The sequence below is a fragment of the Limulus polyphemus genome, unplaced genomic scaffold (genome assembly GCF_000517525.1).
Source record: "Limulus polyphemus unplaced genomic scaffold, Limulus_polyphemus-2.1.2 Scaffold1690, whole genome shotgun sequence".
Taxonomy (NCBI): domain Eukaryota; kingdom Metazoa; phylum Arthropoda; class Merostomata; order Xiphosura; family Limulidae; genus Limulus; species Limulus polyphemus.
In genome coordinates this window covers 15,110-32,193 of record NW_013667300.1, presented here as the reverse complement: position 1 = coordinate 32,193, position 17,084 = coordinate 15,110, and the positions used below count along the sequence as shown (strand labels likewise).

General features: G+C 30.8%; 1 protein-coding gene and 1 long non-coding RNA gene across 2 annotated transcripts in view; one reads left to right on the top strand and one right to left on the bottom strand.

Annotated features, from left to right (window-relative positions):
* LOC106464567 (AT-rich interactive domain-containing protein 5B-like) overlaps positions 1-7,092 on the bottom strand; it is an 81,535-nt gene extending 74,443 nt beyond the window's left edge. Inside the window, exons 1-2 of the mRNA XM_022392304.1 lie at positions 6,868-7,092; positions 6,348-6,602 (exon numbers count right to left, since the gene is read on the bottom strand). Of these exons, the coding sequence (XP_022248012.1) occupies positions 6,348-6,602; positions 6,868-6,903 (291 nt within the window). The 5' untranslated portion in view covers positions 6,904-7,092. The remainder of the gene's footprint in view (positions 1-6,347; positions 6,603-6,867) is intronic.
* Positions 7,093-7,195: 103 nt separating this feature from the next.
* LOC111087055 lies at positions 7,196-11,492 on the top strand. Its single transcript, XR_002611774.1, has 3 exons — positions 7,196-7,392; positions 10,281-10,394; positions 11,380-11,492. It is a non-coding gene; the product is annotated as an uncharacterized LOC111087055 (long non-coding RNA).
* Positions 11,493-17,084: the final 5,592 nt, after the last annotated feature.

Sequence of the window (17,084 nt, the reverse complement as noted above, 5' to 3'; positions counted from 1 at the left end):
TTTTCCAGTAATTATAAATCACATTTATATATTTTCCAGTAATTATAAATCACATTTATATATTTTCCAATAATTATAAATCACATTTATATATTTTCCAGTAATTATAAATCACTTTATATATTTTTTTCAGTAATTATATGCATTGCTATATTTAATACAAAACTTTTATTACGTCAAAATCCATCTTAGATTTCATTGTAAAAGTATTAAATAAATAAGCTATGTACTTTGGGTAAAACTAAAAATCAACTTGGCAATCAGTATAGCTAATTAAATATGCTTTTCTTATATATCTGTTTACAAAGATCGGAATGTATTGTTTCATTAGTTGGATACCCTCGCTGTTAACGATATTTTTGGCCGTAAACCTAAAACTGATTAAAAAACAAGACAACTTATAACGGGATTTAACCCGACATCATTATCATGTAACTTCTCATTACTTTTGATATCTCCGAAAAAGTGTTTACATACTTCTCCAAAATGAAAAATTTTACGTTTTTCGCGTTCACTTGCATATCATGTTGGAGTCGCTTCCTGAGAAGCGAACCCAGTTGGACAATTTTGCGTTAAAATAAAAACAAAACCGTTTGCACACTATATATAAATTCTGCATAAAATATAAATAATGTGTTTTTGAGGTACTCATTCTGTTTCATAAATCCGTGAAGCAAAAATTATCGATAACGCTGGTGTTTAAATTTGTTATTTTGATATGGATTTTATATTCGTCACCCTAGTGCTCGTATATAATCACAGCAAACATAAATGAGGCAAAAACTTTTGCTTCGAACGTCACGCGCCAGCAACTGATGAAAGTAGTCCTACACTGTATCTGCTGTATAAATATATGACCCGCGGCTGTTTAGAGAAACGCTACACGCCCTTAAAAAGAATGGATTACATACATATATACATGCACGCTCAATCGCGGCCTTTATATACAAAACGTAAAACACCTGAATTTGGAAGTTTTACGACATGGAAAATAGAACGCTTTATAGAAATCCAGTTAAGTTGGTGAGTTTTGGTGTTCGACGGGAACATCCGACAGTATATAAGATGATTTTATAATACCAAAGTTGACACAATGCGTTTCAAGTTTAAGTGTATAAATTGCTCTTATGTAAGTCCTTGGCCAAAAACTGTAGATGATTATTTATAAAATTTATTGCTAAAAACTGGGTTTTGATACCAGTGGTGGGCACAGCACAAATAGCCCGTTGTGTAGCTTGATGCTCAAAAAGAAACAAATTCCCGTCTTAATATGAACATATAAGTCACAAAATTTCACCTATATAGTTTCAGGTGTGTTTTTCATCACCGTTTTTTTTTCTTTTCTGTCTGTCAGTGACGTATAAAAATATAATAAGTTTAGTGAATAAAGAAGCAAGTAAAAGAGAACGACGAAAAACAGCTAGCTATGCAGGAGAATCTGCTTACTCACGGCGTTGGTTTCTACAAGCTCTGGAGAAGTAGAAGCGATAGGTGCAGACCAACCTTCTGATACAAGCTACAAATGAGGGTTAGCACCAAGGGAGAGGGAAAGAGGATTTATATGCTATACTACACACACCCTTTTCGAGTGAATAGATACTACTGAAGGAACACCAATAGGAAGGAGACGGGGAAGGCACAGAATAAATATATAATAGAGAAAGGATGCATCTAGAAGCATTACAATAATTAACACCGTCAAAATTGAATAGCTTCTGTTAATATGTGCACAAAGCAAGCATATGTCAATAAAACGATTTATCTCAGTTTTTATGTTCGCATACAAATTCGCTCTAACTGAAAAAACAGCTTTATTTTTAATGGTTAAGAATATATATATATATATATAATATTACGAGGCTTCATAAGTATTTGTTTTTAATTTATTGAAGTATAGAAAAAATAAATATAGTACACTCGTTGAAAAATAAATGTGTTTGTATAATGCAAGAAAGACGAGCTGCTTTTTACAATAGCTTTTGGATTTTTTTTTACATTGATAGATAAGAATGTCGAAATACAATAAGAAAATTAAAAATATTTGCCTTTATTACATCCTTGTATAAATAAAAACACGATAAAATTATCAACTACAAGTGAGTGGTAAAATCAGCGCCACAGAACATTAATTAACATTAACTTCTGATTGTAGCAAGCTACCGACTTAAAGCAAAACTAAAAATCGACGTGATAATGAGTAAACTAAGTGTAGTTTTCTTACGTTTTTACTTATAAAGATTAGAATGCGTTGATTCGTCAAGTTTGTACATGAACATACGGTAAAGGAAAGTTTACACCATACTTCTCGACTATACACATAGCACTACCAGTGCCAGATACATCAATCTATCATCATACTAAGCATGGTAAGATTCTGTGTTTTATGGTTACGACGATTTTTTATTATTGTAGGATATTCCATTATTGGGGTAATTTGTTGCTGTTGTTTTCCTTCTTGTGTTTTTTTTTTGTTGTTGTTGGGGGGATATTTATTTAATCTTATTAAATTTTACTAGAGTCTTTCAGAAACCTGTAAAACATGAAGAAAATAAACCCCACGACCATTAAAAGTCTATCGGAAGACTTGTAAACAACACAAGAAGGAACTTCTGACGATCTTGACGATTGTAACGTTGCTACTATAGTTCTTATCTTTAAAATGGGTCTAAGGGAGAATTCTGGTCAGTTCAAGGCTGTTAGTTTAACGCCCGCTGTTGGTAAGTGTCATGAAAAAATCATTAGTGAGAGAAACCTTAAGAACTAATCACAGATTCATAATAATTCGAAGAAATCTGCCCGAGTTTCTTCTTTAAACATGTAGTTAAAGTTTTTTTTTTTGTAAGGCTTCACTTTGGACAGTTATAAACAACGATACGCTAATGGAAGTATAGCTTCTCTTGACTTTCAGAAAATTCTTCAAACGTTAATTAGTCATTTTAACTATAGTGCGTGTAGATGAAAGATTTAGAATTGGAAATTAAATTAGTTTCAAGTCTTGAAGGCTTAGAGTAAACTTAAAATATTTCCCATGAAGTAAGCATAGAGCAGTTTTTACGCAGGATAAAAATATTTTACAAAAAAAAAAGAGTTTTACGCGTATTCTAACCGTAAGCTATGTGGTTCTTAAGGCTTACTAAAACGGCAAGTTATATACTTGTACATATATATACGGAGAGACAGAGAACATTTCATTCAAGTGTAAACAGTGAATAATTTCCTTGGCAATATTATCGTTCGTCCTTGTTTAAGTGCTATTGCAATGATTTTCAAGTTGGCGAGTTTAGGTGCCTGGACTTGTTATCTCTCGAACTGAGAAGAAAACACGAACCTCAATCACACGTTCAAGATGATACAGATTAGACAAGTTATTCAGTTATCTCTATTCCAATAAATGTTCTTTGTGACTGTTACACAAACAATACATTTTGGGAGAAAATTATCCTCAGAACAATGTTATAACTTACAAAAAATATAGGTAACTATTTCTAAAACTTTAATTACAAAAAAAAACGTATAATCCGTTTATAAAAGTTTGAGACGGCTTGATTGGGAAAAAAATATTATTATAAATGTCCGACGTTTCGACAAGATTTTGTCATCCTCAAGTACCTGTATATATGTAGAAAACACTGTTAAAAGGTGTAAAAACAGTCTCAGATACCATCAAAATGCACCATTTTAAGCGAAAATTACAAAAAATTTCCAAAGGGTTATGCCCCCAGACTCCCGAGTGTGACTTTGCCACTCATTTCCTTTTCCCTCTCAACTCCAGCAGTTCAGTGAAAATCTAGATATTTTTACAAGAGGAACATATAAATAGACCTAATCCTCCTTTCAACAAACGTTTAACTCAGATCCGATGAGATTACCCGCTCAATTTAAGCATATAAATAAGCGGAGAAGTAAAGTAAAATGTTTCTGTTCTCAAACGTACAATCGCAGTGTTTACGGAAATCAAACTTGGAAGCGCGTTCACTATTAATCTATTTCAAGCTTGATCGATATTAGGTATTATACGTAAAGACTGCGCACACAAAAAGTGCGAACAAATATGTTTAACAAGCTGTGTTAAGTGCTCAACTCCAGTATGTATGTGATTATAAATCATTTACTTTTCAGGACAATTGCAGTTTTAAAGATATAATAATGAAAACATATTGCTTGCATACGTTATGTTTGATATTGATTTTTACATCAACTGTGATATACGGCTATAATAAGTAATATATATCAAACTATAGTGCTGAGATATATATATATATATATATATATTTAGTCAAAATTACAAACACTATAGAAGAGTCCAGTTTCATAACGTGCGCTTTGCTTGACTTAACATGTTAGTAATCATATAAAAAAAAAGAGATAAAATTTCTATATCATATATAATATGTAAATTTGGTGATATACTGTTTAATGTATTTGAGACTAAATCTTATTTTTCTTGTTGATTTTTTTAATAAATTATAATAATCTCCCTATATGCATTTTCTACATTGTTGTATTGAGGTTCTTTGCTTGCGAATGTATTGAAATATATCTTCATTCTCAATCTATTTAGAAATAAAAAACACACGAAAGAACTGAAAACATAATTGAATTTACAAATTGAAAAACCTTGGCAATGGTTAACCTACTTAGAAAAACAATTATATTAATTTCACACAAGATATTACAGTTTTGCAGTAATGAAACTAGAGAAATGTTCTAGCTCTTTGTCTGGTATATCAATGACAATAAACGCCGAGCCTTCAAACACATTTGGGGTAAAGCTCTAATGTATGATTTATGCACAACGATTGGTTCAGTTTTATAGCAACTTCTAAAAACAGTGTAAAGAACGTACTTTAAATGTGTATATATTTCTCCCCACTCACCTACTGTTTAGTTTCCCCAACTTTCTTGCACCTGGAAAATTTAGAGTAACGCTAACAGCAAGCAATACATTTAGAAATAATCATATAAACAAAATATTAGTGCAGCAGCTGAGGATTCGTAAAAATGAAAATCTACCATACTCATGGTTTTCACTTTTATTTAATATATTAAACATGGTTACCAGTATTACCAATATTTAACTATCTATTATTATCCCCCCCCCTTTCCTCTTTGTGTGTGTGCTCGAGCAAGCAACGTTAGCAAAACACATACTATTATTTCAATGGGTAATGCACACTGAGCAATCCAAAAGCGGGAACCAGGCTCCACTCACGGATCTACAGCCACGTATCCCACGTGCATGAAGACATACAAGAAGGCGGGGCTAGCCTGATATAGCGGACACGTCACACACAAAAGACCAGCCTGCTTATATGTATCCAGGCTGCGTTTCACCATAATTTATAATTCTACCAAACCGTTTTTCACCAAGTAATAAAAATATTCTTGTATATTCCAATTAAAACTTTACGATATACGGTGGTGTTTCTATACTTATGTCTTCTAATTATGAATATTAACATATTATATATATATACAAAAAGGAAACTACAGAATAAATTGCATTAATTTAACTCGAATGGGGTCGATAAATTTATCAAATATCTCAGAGGAAAACTCGTAGTAATAGTCTTAAGCTTTTAATTAAGTTGCATTGCATTTATTTAAAAATATTTTTTTTTAAAAATCGTATTGAAATATGAATGTATACATTAATGTAAACACGAATATTAATATAGCATTTAAAAATTCACCACAGCAATAATTTTACAAAAACTGTTAAAAAATCTAAGTATGACTTAAGAGTAAAATTTTATCTCGACGATTAACTGTTATAATATACATATTCATAATAAGGAAGCAATAATTTTTCGTATTTTTGACAATGAAAAATTAAATTCTGTAAGTTTTGATGAAGGTGACTATTGTAAAACGTACTGAATTCAAACTTTCATAGCGTATCACTCTAAGGGGACATATATATATTACGAAACTCCTACAGAAATAAGCAAAGGACATTAACTTAAAAGAAAGCTTTATTAGGAGAAAAAATTACACTGTAAAAATAAATAAAAGTTCGGATAGGAAACTAATAAAATCACATGTAAAACCATTCGAGATAAATTGCCTTCAAATATCATAGTTTAATTCGAAAAATCAGGTTAACATTCCTCTATACAAGGATTAATCAGCCCACACAAGCGAAGTGAATAGTTGTGGTGATGGGCGAGAGAGGGAATTAAACCCCAAGAGCAACCAGGTTAAAATCAATACTTGTTCAGGGAACACTTTCTATCAGTGTTGTCACTTATGTAAATTACAGCTAGAATAAACAAATGAAATATTAATTTGTACAACAAATTATCAAAAAAGAAGAAGAAAAATGTAGAAAAAAAAATCTAGCTTACCTCTCCATGATAATGTTGTCTACCTTCAGGTGTTTGTTCTGGAAGAAAATATAACCTCATACTTGACAATGCTTGATCGCTGTTCTTGTCCTCCCATATTAACTGCAATTCACCAATACAGGGATCTTCTTTCGGCGAAATTCGCACAAAGAAAAATTCACCGAGCGTCAAAATTTTTTGTTTTTCTGGGCTGCCGCATTTAAAGGCTTTGTAAAAAGTGTATAATCCATGTTGGCCGCAAGGAGGTCCTACAAACTGAGAAAATGGCATTTTTAAAATCACTCTTCACACACCGAGAATATCGCGTGCTCGCTAAGAAGCAAGCACATGCTATTCTAATCGCTGCGACAGTACACCAGCAGGAAAATTGCTTCCGACCCCTACCCTATACTTCCCCCTCTCACCTTCCCCTAACTGCGTTCCGTTTCTCCTATATTAATTCTATTTTAAATAAAAATATATGGATTTATGCAAAAAATACTAATGCCAAAAGCTAATGTTCATAGAATGAAGCACTTACCTGAAGAATTATATTTTTCTCTGACGATTCTGTCATTTCTCAGTGTTTCAATATAAATAAACAGCTGGATGACAGATATTAAACTAACAACTGATAAACCTCAATTTTATCATAATTTATTCCGTCGGGATTAATATAGCAAATTTAAAACTATTTGAAATAAACACTATTAGAGTATGTAAGTTTATAGGAAAAATATCTGCACAGAATAAATACGGCACGCAAGGCAAAGTTAGAACGAATAAATAAAAGAGCTAACAATATCATGCACGATGCGAGCCAATGCAATGCTGTTGTTGATCTCCAGTTATCCCATCATGCGTTGCGACTGTCAAGATGGACGGAAGTTGTAAGGATGATTGGACGGTTGATTTATAACTTTTAAAAACTAATAGTGTCATAATAATTCTTAAGCTTGTTCATGTAAGAGATTGGAATAAGATATTTAATTTTAAAACAACAAGACCTGTATAGGTTCTATAACCAACTTGTTCCCCAAGTGTCACGAGTCATCTGTGTTTCACGGTAATAATTCTACAAACTTTAGTACAGACTCGTTCTTTACGAAAAGTAAAACTAAGTTTTATTTTTAATAAAAAGTGTTTGTTGACCAAGTAAATTGCCTTCGTAGTATTAAATTAGTTTTACATTTGTCAGTAACCAAAAAAGGTTGATCATTGTAAGGTTTTTATTGAATATTTAAATGTTTTAAAAAGCTACAGTCTCGAGTAATGATTTTTTCGTAACTACAACTAGTACTAGTACGTAGTAGAACTATGATTACAAAGCTCATTCTGAACTCAGTTTTTGTTAGACTTTATATTAGTTGCTGTTACCATTGGAAAAGGTTGCTTTTGACATTTTAATATCCAAGTATTTTCGTATGATAGATACAGCAGAGTAGCCTCATTTGTTTTTGTTGATTTGTTGTTTTTTGTTTTTTTATTTAAGTGACAAAAATAGCGTTATTCCATTAGGTTTTTTTCCTAGGAGGAAGGCTAACATTAACAAGAGGCCAAATTTTGTACAGTAACAATGATGTTAAATATCACGCGTTTATAGTATAGTTTCATTGTTTTATTTTTTGTTAATAATAATGATAAATATGAATGGAATGATAAGCTCTATGCTTGACAGGAAACATTTGGCTTTTCACAATCCTTTATAAGCATATTCTTTTGAAAAAAAATTAAGTATTTAAAACTTCATTAAACTTTAAAGTTGAGCATTCTGGTATTGAACTTAAGATTGTAATTTCGTTAATCTATTTTATCTGCTCATTCAGTGTTTCACACCTCTCCACTGTAAAAAGAAAAAGTGTTCATGCAGTATATTAGTTTTACACATGCTTAAATGTGCTTGGGTCTAGAAAGAATATGATGATATTTTCAAGAGCTTAATAATATACTGTCAGTGTTTTAAGCTCATGTAATAATAACAACATGACCAAATTATATATAGACACGTGGGTATGTATATTTATTTATTTTCTTCATACATTTACTAGTCATGAATAAAACTTTTGGCAAGGAGGTATGGATTTTGAACTTTAGGTTTTTTGCTTTAATCTGGTGAATGTAGTTGCAAGTTGCTATTTGATTATATACTTTCGTCAACTAACAATAGATGGTGCTAGTTGAATGGTTGCAAGTCACAGTGAAAAATTTATGTTTAAAATGAATAAAAAAAAATTAAATGCTGTTAAATTATAGAAAATAATCTTGACCAACTTAAAAACATTTAACCACTGAATGAAGGACAGCTTAAAGAATGACATTAAAAGATCTGGGTTACTGTTGCTATAACCATAGTTAAATTGTATTTTTAGCTTTAGATAACAAAGAAATTAGTATACTATACTTTATTTAATAAAAAAGAAATGTTACAGATTTTTCAAAATGTATATAAACAAACCAAAAAAAATCAATAATTTCCCTTTATTTTTTAGTTTAGTGAGTGAAAGATTACTTCAAAAAGGTAACACACAAATTTTCAAAGAAATAAGTGTAGACATTGACAAGCTAAATGTTAATTCTAAAGACTATTAATTAAATCTCATTAAGTTTTAGATATTGAAAATGAGTAGTTAATGAAAAAAATTAAGGCACATCTTTTAGTATGAAACATTTTCAAATGTTTATTTTATTAATGATGATTATCATGTGTTGTTGCTCATGGAAGAGATGTATATAGTCTACATGACTTAAATCACAATTAAGCATTTTTTTTTTTGTCTTTGGTTTAAGTCCAGTAAGTTCCAGGTTTCCTTTGAGGAAGGACTTGTCAACCAGAAACAAGTTACCATGCTTTTCCATTAACTTTCATAAATGAAAATATTCTGGATTTTTGTTAAAGTAGAAACACAATATTCATAGCTGAATGCTTTTATTAAATTGGCAGTAAATAAATTACTTTTCTTTTAAACTTTATCACATGTAAGTCCCACTTAGCTTATGACCCTGATGTAAATCCCTATGTAATCCCAAAAGCTTCATTAGCTTCAGTCTTTTCTTAGGCTTAATTATATTACTATTAGTTGGAATTCAAAAGAATCCTTTTAGTCTCCCATCATATACTTGTATAATCTTTCTGTTATTGTATCTCTTATCCAGGTTTTATCTTAGTACTTCATGGAAAATAATTAAAATAAGACAGACAGCTATACTAATAAACTTATTTCATACTTGTATTCTTTTCTGTTTCATTTTTTAAGTTTCATTAAAAGTTGTTTTCAATAAACATTACCTGGAAATGAGACTTCTATTAAATACAGAAAACTTTTAATTTTACTTTGAGATCTCTAATTTATTGCTTTATTATTATTTTTTATTTTTTGCAGAAATACTGAGTATAACTATATAATTTTTTGCAAAACTTTAATTTCAAGTTATTTTAAAATAATACAAATACTGTATTATGTTTAACTTCAACATAAGTGAAATGCATTACTGGATAGAAATCATAAGACAATTTTAATATTAATAAAAAATAAATTGTCAAGGAAGGATAAAAAAATTTTTTTAAATGTTTTTACAAAATGATGTACATATCCTCAGTTTCAGTAATTGTTCATGCTGTTAAAAGGTTCGAGAAATATTTTTCTATTAAATCTTGATAAAAAAAATCTGCAGCAAGACTTAATGAGTCTTAAGACTGAAATACAAGTCCAATGTGTGAATATAAGTGTGTAAAGAAATTATAGAGAAGTTATATGAATAAAGTTCAAATAACACATTTTTATATGTATTGGTGCATGCATAGCACCTGATTTAACTAAGGATTCAAATTTTCAAAAGAAAAGTATTGATTTTATGAAATTCTGTTCTCTTTTTGTGTGTGTGTTAAAGTATGGTAACATTTAATGGTCTAATCCTTGAATAATTAGATGTCTGTTGTTTTTCCTTTTTTTGTAGGACTATTGATAAATTTGACCCTTTCATCATGCTAAATCCTTAGAAGCTGTTACTTGCTTTCAAATACAAAATTTTATCCTGAGGAGAATAGATGAAACTTTGAGGCTAAGTCAGGTTGAAAAATATTTTTTCACGATCAGCTATGTTTCTAAACTGTCTGATTTTTCGGACAGTTTCTTAAGAGAGTATTATTGTTTAAGATTAAAATTATATGTAGCATGCAGTTTTCAGTAAAACCAAACAACATACAAGGTATTCAAAGACAGAGTAAAAATAACTTAAAGTAAAAAGAAATTGAACATACAATGTAATTTAAGGTAGAGGATGTAATCTTAAAAATATATTTGCAACTCAAGATTTGTTTGAATATTGCTATAAATAGAAATAGAAAACAAAAAAGATAACTAATTTCATAACTTACTGCTGTAAATCTTTCAAAAATTACAGATTAACTATTGGGTGGTGAAAATATAAATTATTTAGCCAGATCAAAGCATAATAAAACCTGAACAAGGGATAATTATTCAGAAGTCATATATGTACAGTTTTATTTTGTGAACAGTGCTATGAATCTGTCTTTTCAAAGCCACATTTATTTGGTATTCTTGTTTAACATGAGAAAAACAACAAATTTTAATAACCTGTGTAATTTGGTAAATTTATTAAACAGTGCTGTTATTATTATTAAATAACCTTTAATAATTCATATTGTGATATAAAATAAAAATCTTCATTTTCCTCAGTGATATGTTAAGTTTTTAATTAATATCTGTAAAGTTTCTAATTATTAAGAACTTCTGAGTGAAAGTGTATAATATTATGTTAACCACACTATATTAGCTATATCCAGTACTCAATGCAACATTGACAATGAAACACTGCTAGAAAAAAAAAATGAAATAAAAAATGCTACCAACAAATGGTCAAAACTTAATAGTGTCCTTGAAACAAAAAGTTATTTTCCTGAATAATCACAAAAATGTTTTTATTTATTAAATTTTGAATTCGACATATTTTAAAATTTCTACTTTTTTAAACAAAATAAATGTTTTTGGCTATTAGCATACTATTAATTTCCTTTTATCCTTTTTTCTGTCAGGAGATGAAGTGTATCATTGGAAAACTATCATCCTGCAAAGAATTTTATGAAGTTTAAATAGTATCATATATTATTTCAAGACTTGCATTTTTCGTATAAAATATTTTAATAAATGGTGTGTCAAGTTTTATTCTGTTTTTAATTTTTATCTGAAATCGATTCAATAAAAGGTTAAATATTGCATCATATAATTTCCAAAAATGATATCAGCAGAAAAGAGGAATTAAAGTTATTATTTTTATCACTTTATTTTCAGTTACTTAAACAACAACAACAAAAAAAGCAGTCAATATAGTTGAATTCCAAGGAATAACAAAAGTTCTGGCTTGGAAAGAAAATATTTTTTTATAATGACTGTTGTTCCCTAGTGGGTCAACTATAAGTTTACAGACATCCAACACTAAAATTTGGGGAGGGGGGGGGTCAATTGTCTGTGGTGGACAAATAACCTATTGTTTAACTTTGTCTAAAACAAACCTTTTAAATACATCTAATTGTAACAGTTAACAGGGGTTGTTCAGTTTAGGACATAAGTACAGGAATATTGTTAGTGCAGTTGTTGTTTTTTTGTATTTTATTGGGTAGTGCCCAGTACAATCTATAATAATAAAAGGGCATGTATGTCTGTGTGTGTGTGACCTCCATAACTCCGAAAGGAAAGAACATAGAAACCTCAAATTTGACACCCATACTAAGTAAACCCTGAGGGTTTGCACCTGGGTATTATTACCTATCCACGTGCGTACACTTAGCAACAAAAGTATATAGATTATACTTTTATGCTAAAATGGGTTCAGAATACAAACGTTATCAACCTAATAACCCAAGCGAAGCCGGGTTCTTTCACTAGTCTAGGAAAAACGTGGCTTTTGTAACCATACCTGTAAGCTTGAAAATATTTTTATACATAAAATTTGTGAGTAGCAGTGTAGAATCAGAATCATCCCAATATATAATCATTAAATAATCACTTTGTTCGAACATACTGTGAGGAATTAAGTTAACATTGTCTTTTATTTCAGAATCGGGTAGAAAACCTAATTTTTTGCATAGAATTTAAACATAAAATGTGACAAACAGTCCTACTTTCGTTAACAAAGATTAGTTCAAATTGGCAATGGTGGTGTTTATCTGCATTCCTTCTAGTTTATCACTTCTAAGATAGGAGTTGCTAGCGCAAATAACCCTCGTAAAGCTTTGCGCAGAATTGAACAAACAAGACAAAGAAAATCTTAATCCAAATCAAAGCCAATGGGATTCATGTGATTGGTGAAATCTTGATTTTGCAGTGATAAACACAACACTGAGGCGTGTTATCAGAAGGTTCCAGTTTCTGGTAGGTTTTTATTAATTCGGTTGACTATTTGTTACCCAAAAGGCACTAGATTTTCCAAAACCAACATTCCATTCTGTTAAGATATTTCAATTTTCAAGAAGATTTATCAGTTATTTCGTATTTGTAACCTTTCTCAGAACTCGCCACCACCTAGTCTTATCCAGGAATTTTATTTCAAATATTATCATCTTCTCTAAGACTCTTGACTTTAAGTTTTCATTTATCGAAAGCATGGCAGTCATTATTATAACTCGAATTGGCTACATTTTCGCAACAAAATAATACGTCTAAAACGCTTGAGCCTTAGAATTAAATATTGCACTGTCTGACACACGATTTTCACATAAAATATATCTTGAAATATCGTTTGAAAACAGTCGTGCAACAGTACTGCACTACTAAACATACGCAAAAAAAAATAATTTAAAAAATGTACACGATATGACATGATGCGATGAAGTACGAAATTGGCGGCAGGAAATTTGTAAGTTATTATTAATAGAAGCTATGTATGTGTAATGATATGATCGTATATAATGATTATATACCAACAAATGCATGCATCTGAAGAAAGAAAGAAATACTGACTTAATTCCACAAAATACCAGCATACATGACAAACAGAGTTGGATTAGGTGTGGGAGGCAAGTGGGTGTAATTGGACCAAGAACCCGGATCGACGGAGCCCCCCGACTAAGAGAAATGTAAAAAAATATGTCAAAAACTGGATGTCTCATTGAAAAACATATTTGCGACTGTGTCACTATAACAACAGCGATTTTAATAGATTTATATAAACCTATGATTTAGTAATTTTTCATCAATAAGATCGTACAACATGTTCTTTCACAGATATTTGCTCCTCATTTTAACAAAACATTCGTCGTCATTACTATAAATGGTTGAATAACTATATTAAATATTACATACCCATCACTTGTATTTGTGTATTACTCAAATTGTAGTTAATACATTGTATTCAAAAGTCCTGATAAAAGTTGATTTCAGAAAGATGTATTAAACTACTCCACCTTGTTTGTTTTTAGTAAAAGATTCAAAGCTCTTTTTTTTTTTTTTTCATTTTTGTCGGAAGCATTAAAACCATTAGAGTAACTTCAGTTACTAATTTTATGATTATATGAGCTATGCCAATAGGAAGCAATATTCAAAAGTATAAGTTAACATACACTTGGAAGTGGTGGTTCATTTTGAAGATAGCAACCAGTCGAAGATCATTGGTGTTTTTATGTTATTGTAATCTCGTCTTAAAATGAGTAAACTTCTAAAACGAAATCTGGAAGAGTATTTGCAACATGAATGGCACTTTAGGCAGCAAATGGACTGACCGACCAGATGGTCATTCCTAACGTTCAGGTATAACCAGCCCTTATTTGGAACTGCTAACCATTTGGAAGATCCCGCAGCTTATGCGGATAGCGGGATTGGCTGCCATATGTATAATACTCAAAAGTGGAAAGTGTTTTCAGCGGCTAGAACCTTGGACATTCAATCTCGAATAGAATTATGGAAATATGAATATACTAAACACCCTATTTATAGATAGATCAATAGAACAGCTATATTTACTGAAAATTGTTATGGATAAATATCAGATCCAAATATATTTCTTATAATAAATACGACTAGTCACCAGAATAAATATTTTTAATTTCAACATTTCATTGCACCGGCTTTATCATGGGCTGGTTATATCATACTAACGTAAGCTATGTTAGTTTGATGTAACAATCCTTACAAAGAGTGATTGCACTATCAACAGTAACTTCTGTTATCACACATTTATAAATTTATAGTGTATATGCTATTTTTATCACTGTAATTAAGAAAAATATATTGTTCTTATTCAATTCTCGTAATGAAGAGTGGAAAATAAACCGTAAAAAAAGGGGTAAATGCTTTTAATCTTAACATTTCACTGTATCAACTTTATGAAAGGATAGTTACATGAATCCAACGTAAACTACTATGTTATATATATTGGGAACTGTGGTGTCTGTATGAGTGTTCGTTTGTCTCCCATTTAAAAGGCTGCGCGCGCCCCAGTGGCACAATGGACTTACAACGCTAGTTACATGAATCCAACATAGACTACTACAGTATGTTATATATATTGCGAACTGTGGTGTCTGTCTGAGTGTTCGTTTGTCTCCCATTTAAAAGGCTGCGCGCGCCCCAGTGGCACAATGGACTTACAACGCTAGAAACCGGGTTTCGATACAGATAGACCAATGTGTAGCTTTGTGCTTAACTACAAACAAACATAATTGAATAGATGTGCACGTAGGCAAAGTTCAACATTCACCTTTGAAATGACAGAAGAACTAGCATGAATAATGTTGATGGCAAATTTTATTTCGCAAGCAGTATATTCTACACTAAATTGTTAGGAATTAATCACACTATCATTCACATTTCAAAATGCGACGTAACTTAAAGAATAAAAAAAATGTAGATTTACCGTATATTATTATTGAGCGGCTCTTAGCATGACTGAAATGCTCAACAATTACTTTTCGCGGTATGCGGTATAAGTAGCTCAGAGCTTTGACTCTGAGTGAAACCAATAGTGTAACACAATTAACATTTTTCAAGTCCATAAAATAATTTAAACTGAAAGATTAACTTAAACTTTTTCTGTCACTGGGGACGGGCACTTTTGCTTGTGTTTGTATGATATAATCACTTCGTGTTTCAGCCGATACAATTTAATGTTGAAATTAAGAATATTTCTTCTAGTAACTAGTTGTATTTATCATCTTCTCTTCTATTTTTGCAGTATTTGTTATTTTCCACTTTTCATTATGATCATTGAATAATAACGACATATATATATATATATATTCTTAATCACAGTGATAAAAATAGCATATACAATATTAAATATAAAATTGTGTAAATAGAAAAGTTACTGTTGGTAGTGAAATCACTTTTTTGTAAGAATTGTGGAAGAAATTTGAAATTAAAGATGCCAAAATTCGCAGGCGAATCCCAACATGACCAATTTCGACACCAGAAAAATAATGAAAATCTAATATTTTTATTTGCCGATGTGTGCTGCCTGTAGAAAAGTGTTTTTGCACCAAATTCCATGTAAATTCGTCAAAACAAGGCTAATTATGAGTTTATTTAACCTTTTGACCCTCCCTAAAATGTCCATAAATGGGCATATCCCACATTTTTGTATGTATATGCATGGATCCTGTAAATAAACATCATTGTACCGAATCCCATGTAAATTAGCCAAAATACGACGGAATAATTCTCAATAAATTCTAAAATTATGCTTTTTTGTAGCATCTTTACCACCCCTCTTCCATAATTACTAAAAATGCTCAAGTCCACCATTTTTGTTTGTCAATGTGTGGGACCTGTAGAATCTTTGTACCAAATCCCATGTAGATTGGTCAAAATATGACAGATTAATTGACCAAACCTCCCAAAATTATGCTTTTTGTGAGCTCTGCTCCACCCCCACCCCTAAAAAAGACACAAAACGGCAAATCCTCAATTCGTACCTCAATGTTTTGGACGCATGAAAAATTTAGATATGTGCGAATTTTCATCTTGATTTCTCTAAACATGACCGCTAAGGAGACCAAACTATACGTTTTTGAGCTGTTTGACCTTTGACCCCATATAATCGACTGAAAAATGTTTGGAAGAAGAAACAATAGAAAAACAATATGTCTCTCTGCGGAGGCATAAAAAATAAAACATATTTTTTTTTTGCATTTTAAATATTAATATGCATAAATAATTATTTTAACCAAATATATTTTTTTTAATCTGATTGAGAACAGCTTCCAGTAATATTTTGATTTAGTTAATTTTATATTTCGAAGCTTTGTCTTCAGGGTGCTTTAATTTTAAACAAATTGATTTGTTGGTATACGAATTAATCAGTCTTCTCAAGCTAAACCAATCAATTCCACCCTACACAACTAGCAAGATAAAGTACTACTGAGATGTTTTTCGACGTTGGCAAGGCATGGTAGTTAGGGCACTCAACTCTCAGTATGCGGTTCACGGGATCGAACCCCGCTATTGACCATGTTCACCCTTTCAGTCACTGGGGCGTTATAAGGTATTACCTGAGCTGTCAGTAGAAAATATCACTGTTTATTTTCACATATTATGTTTAATTGTACAGAAACCTTTTTCACGAGAAGGCTCACATGGTAACATAGTTAAATGATCCAGAACAATTACACCTAGCAGAGACCCGCAAAACATTTCCGGTCAAATTAATATATATTTATCGTAACAGTAATTTTTTAAATATAACATTTCCAGCACAATACAAAAGAATTGTAATCGTAGACAACGAAATTTGTAAATCCACTTGTAT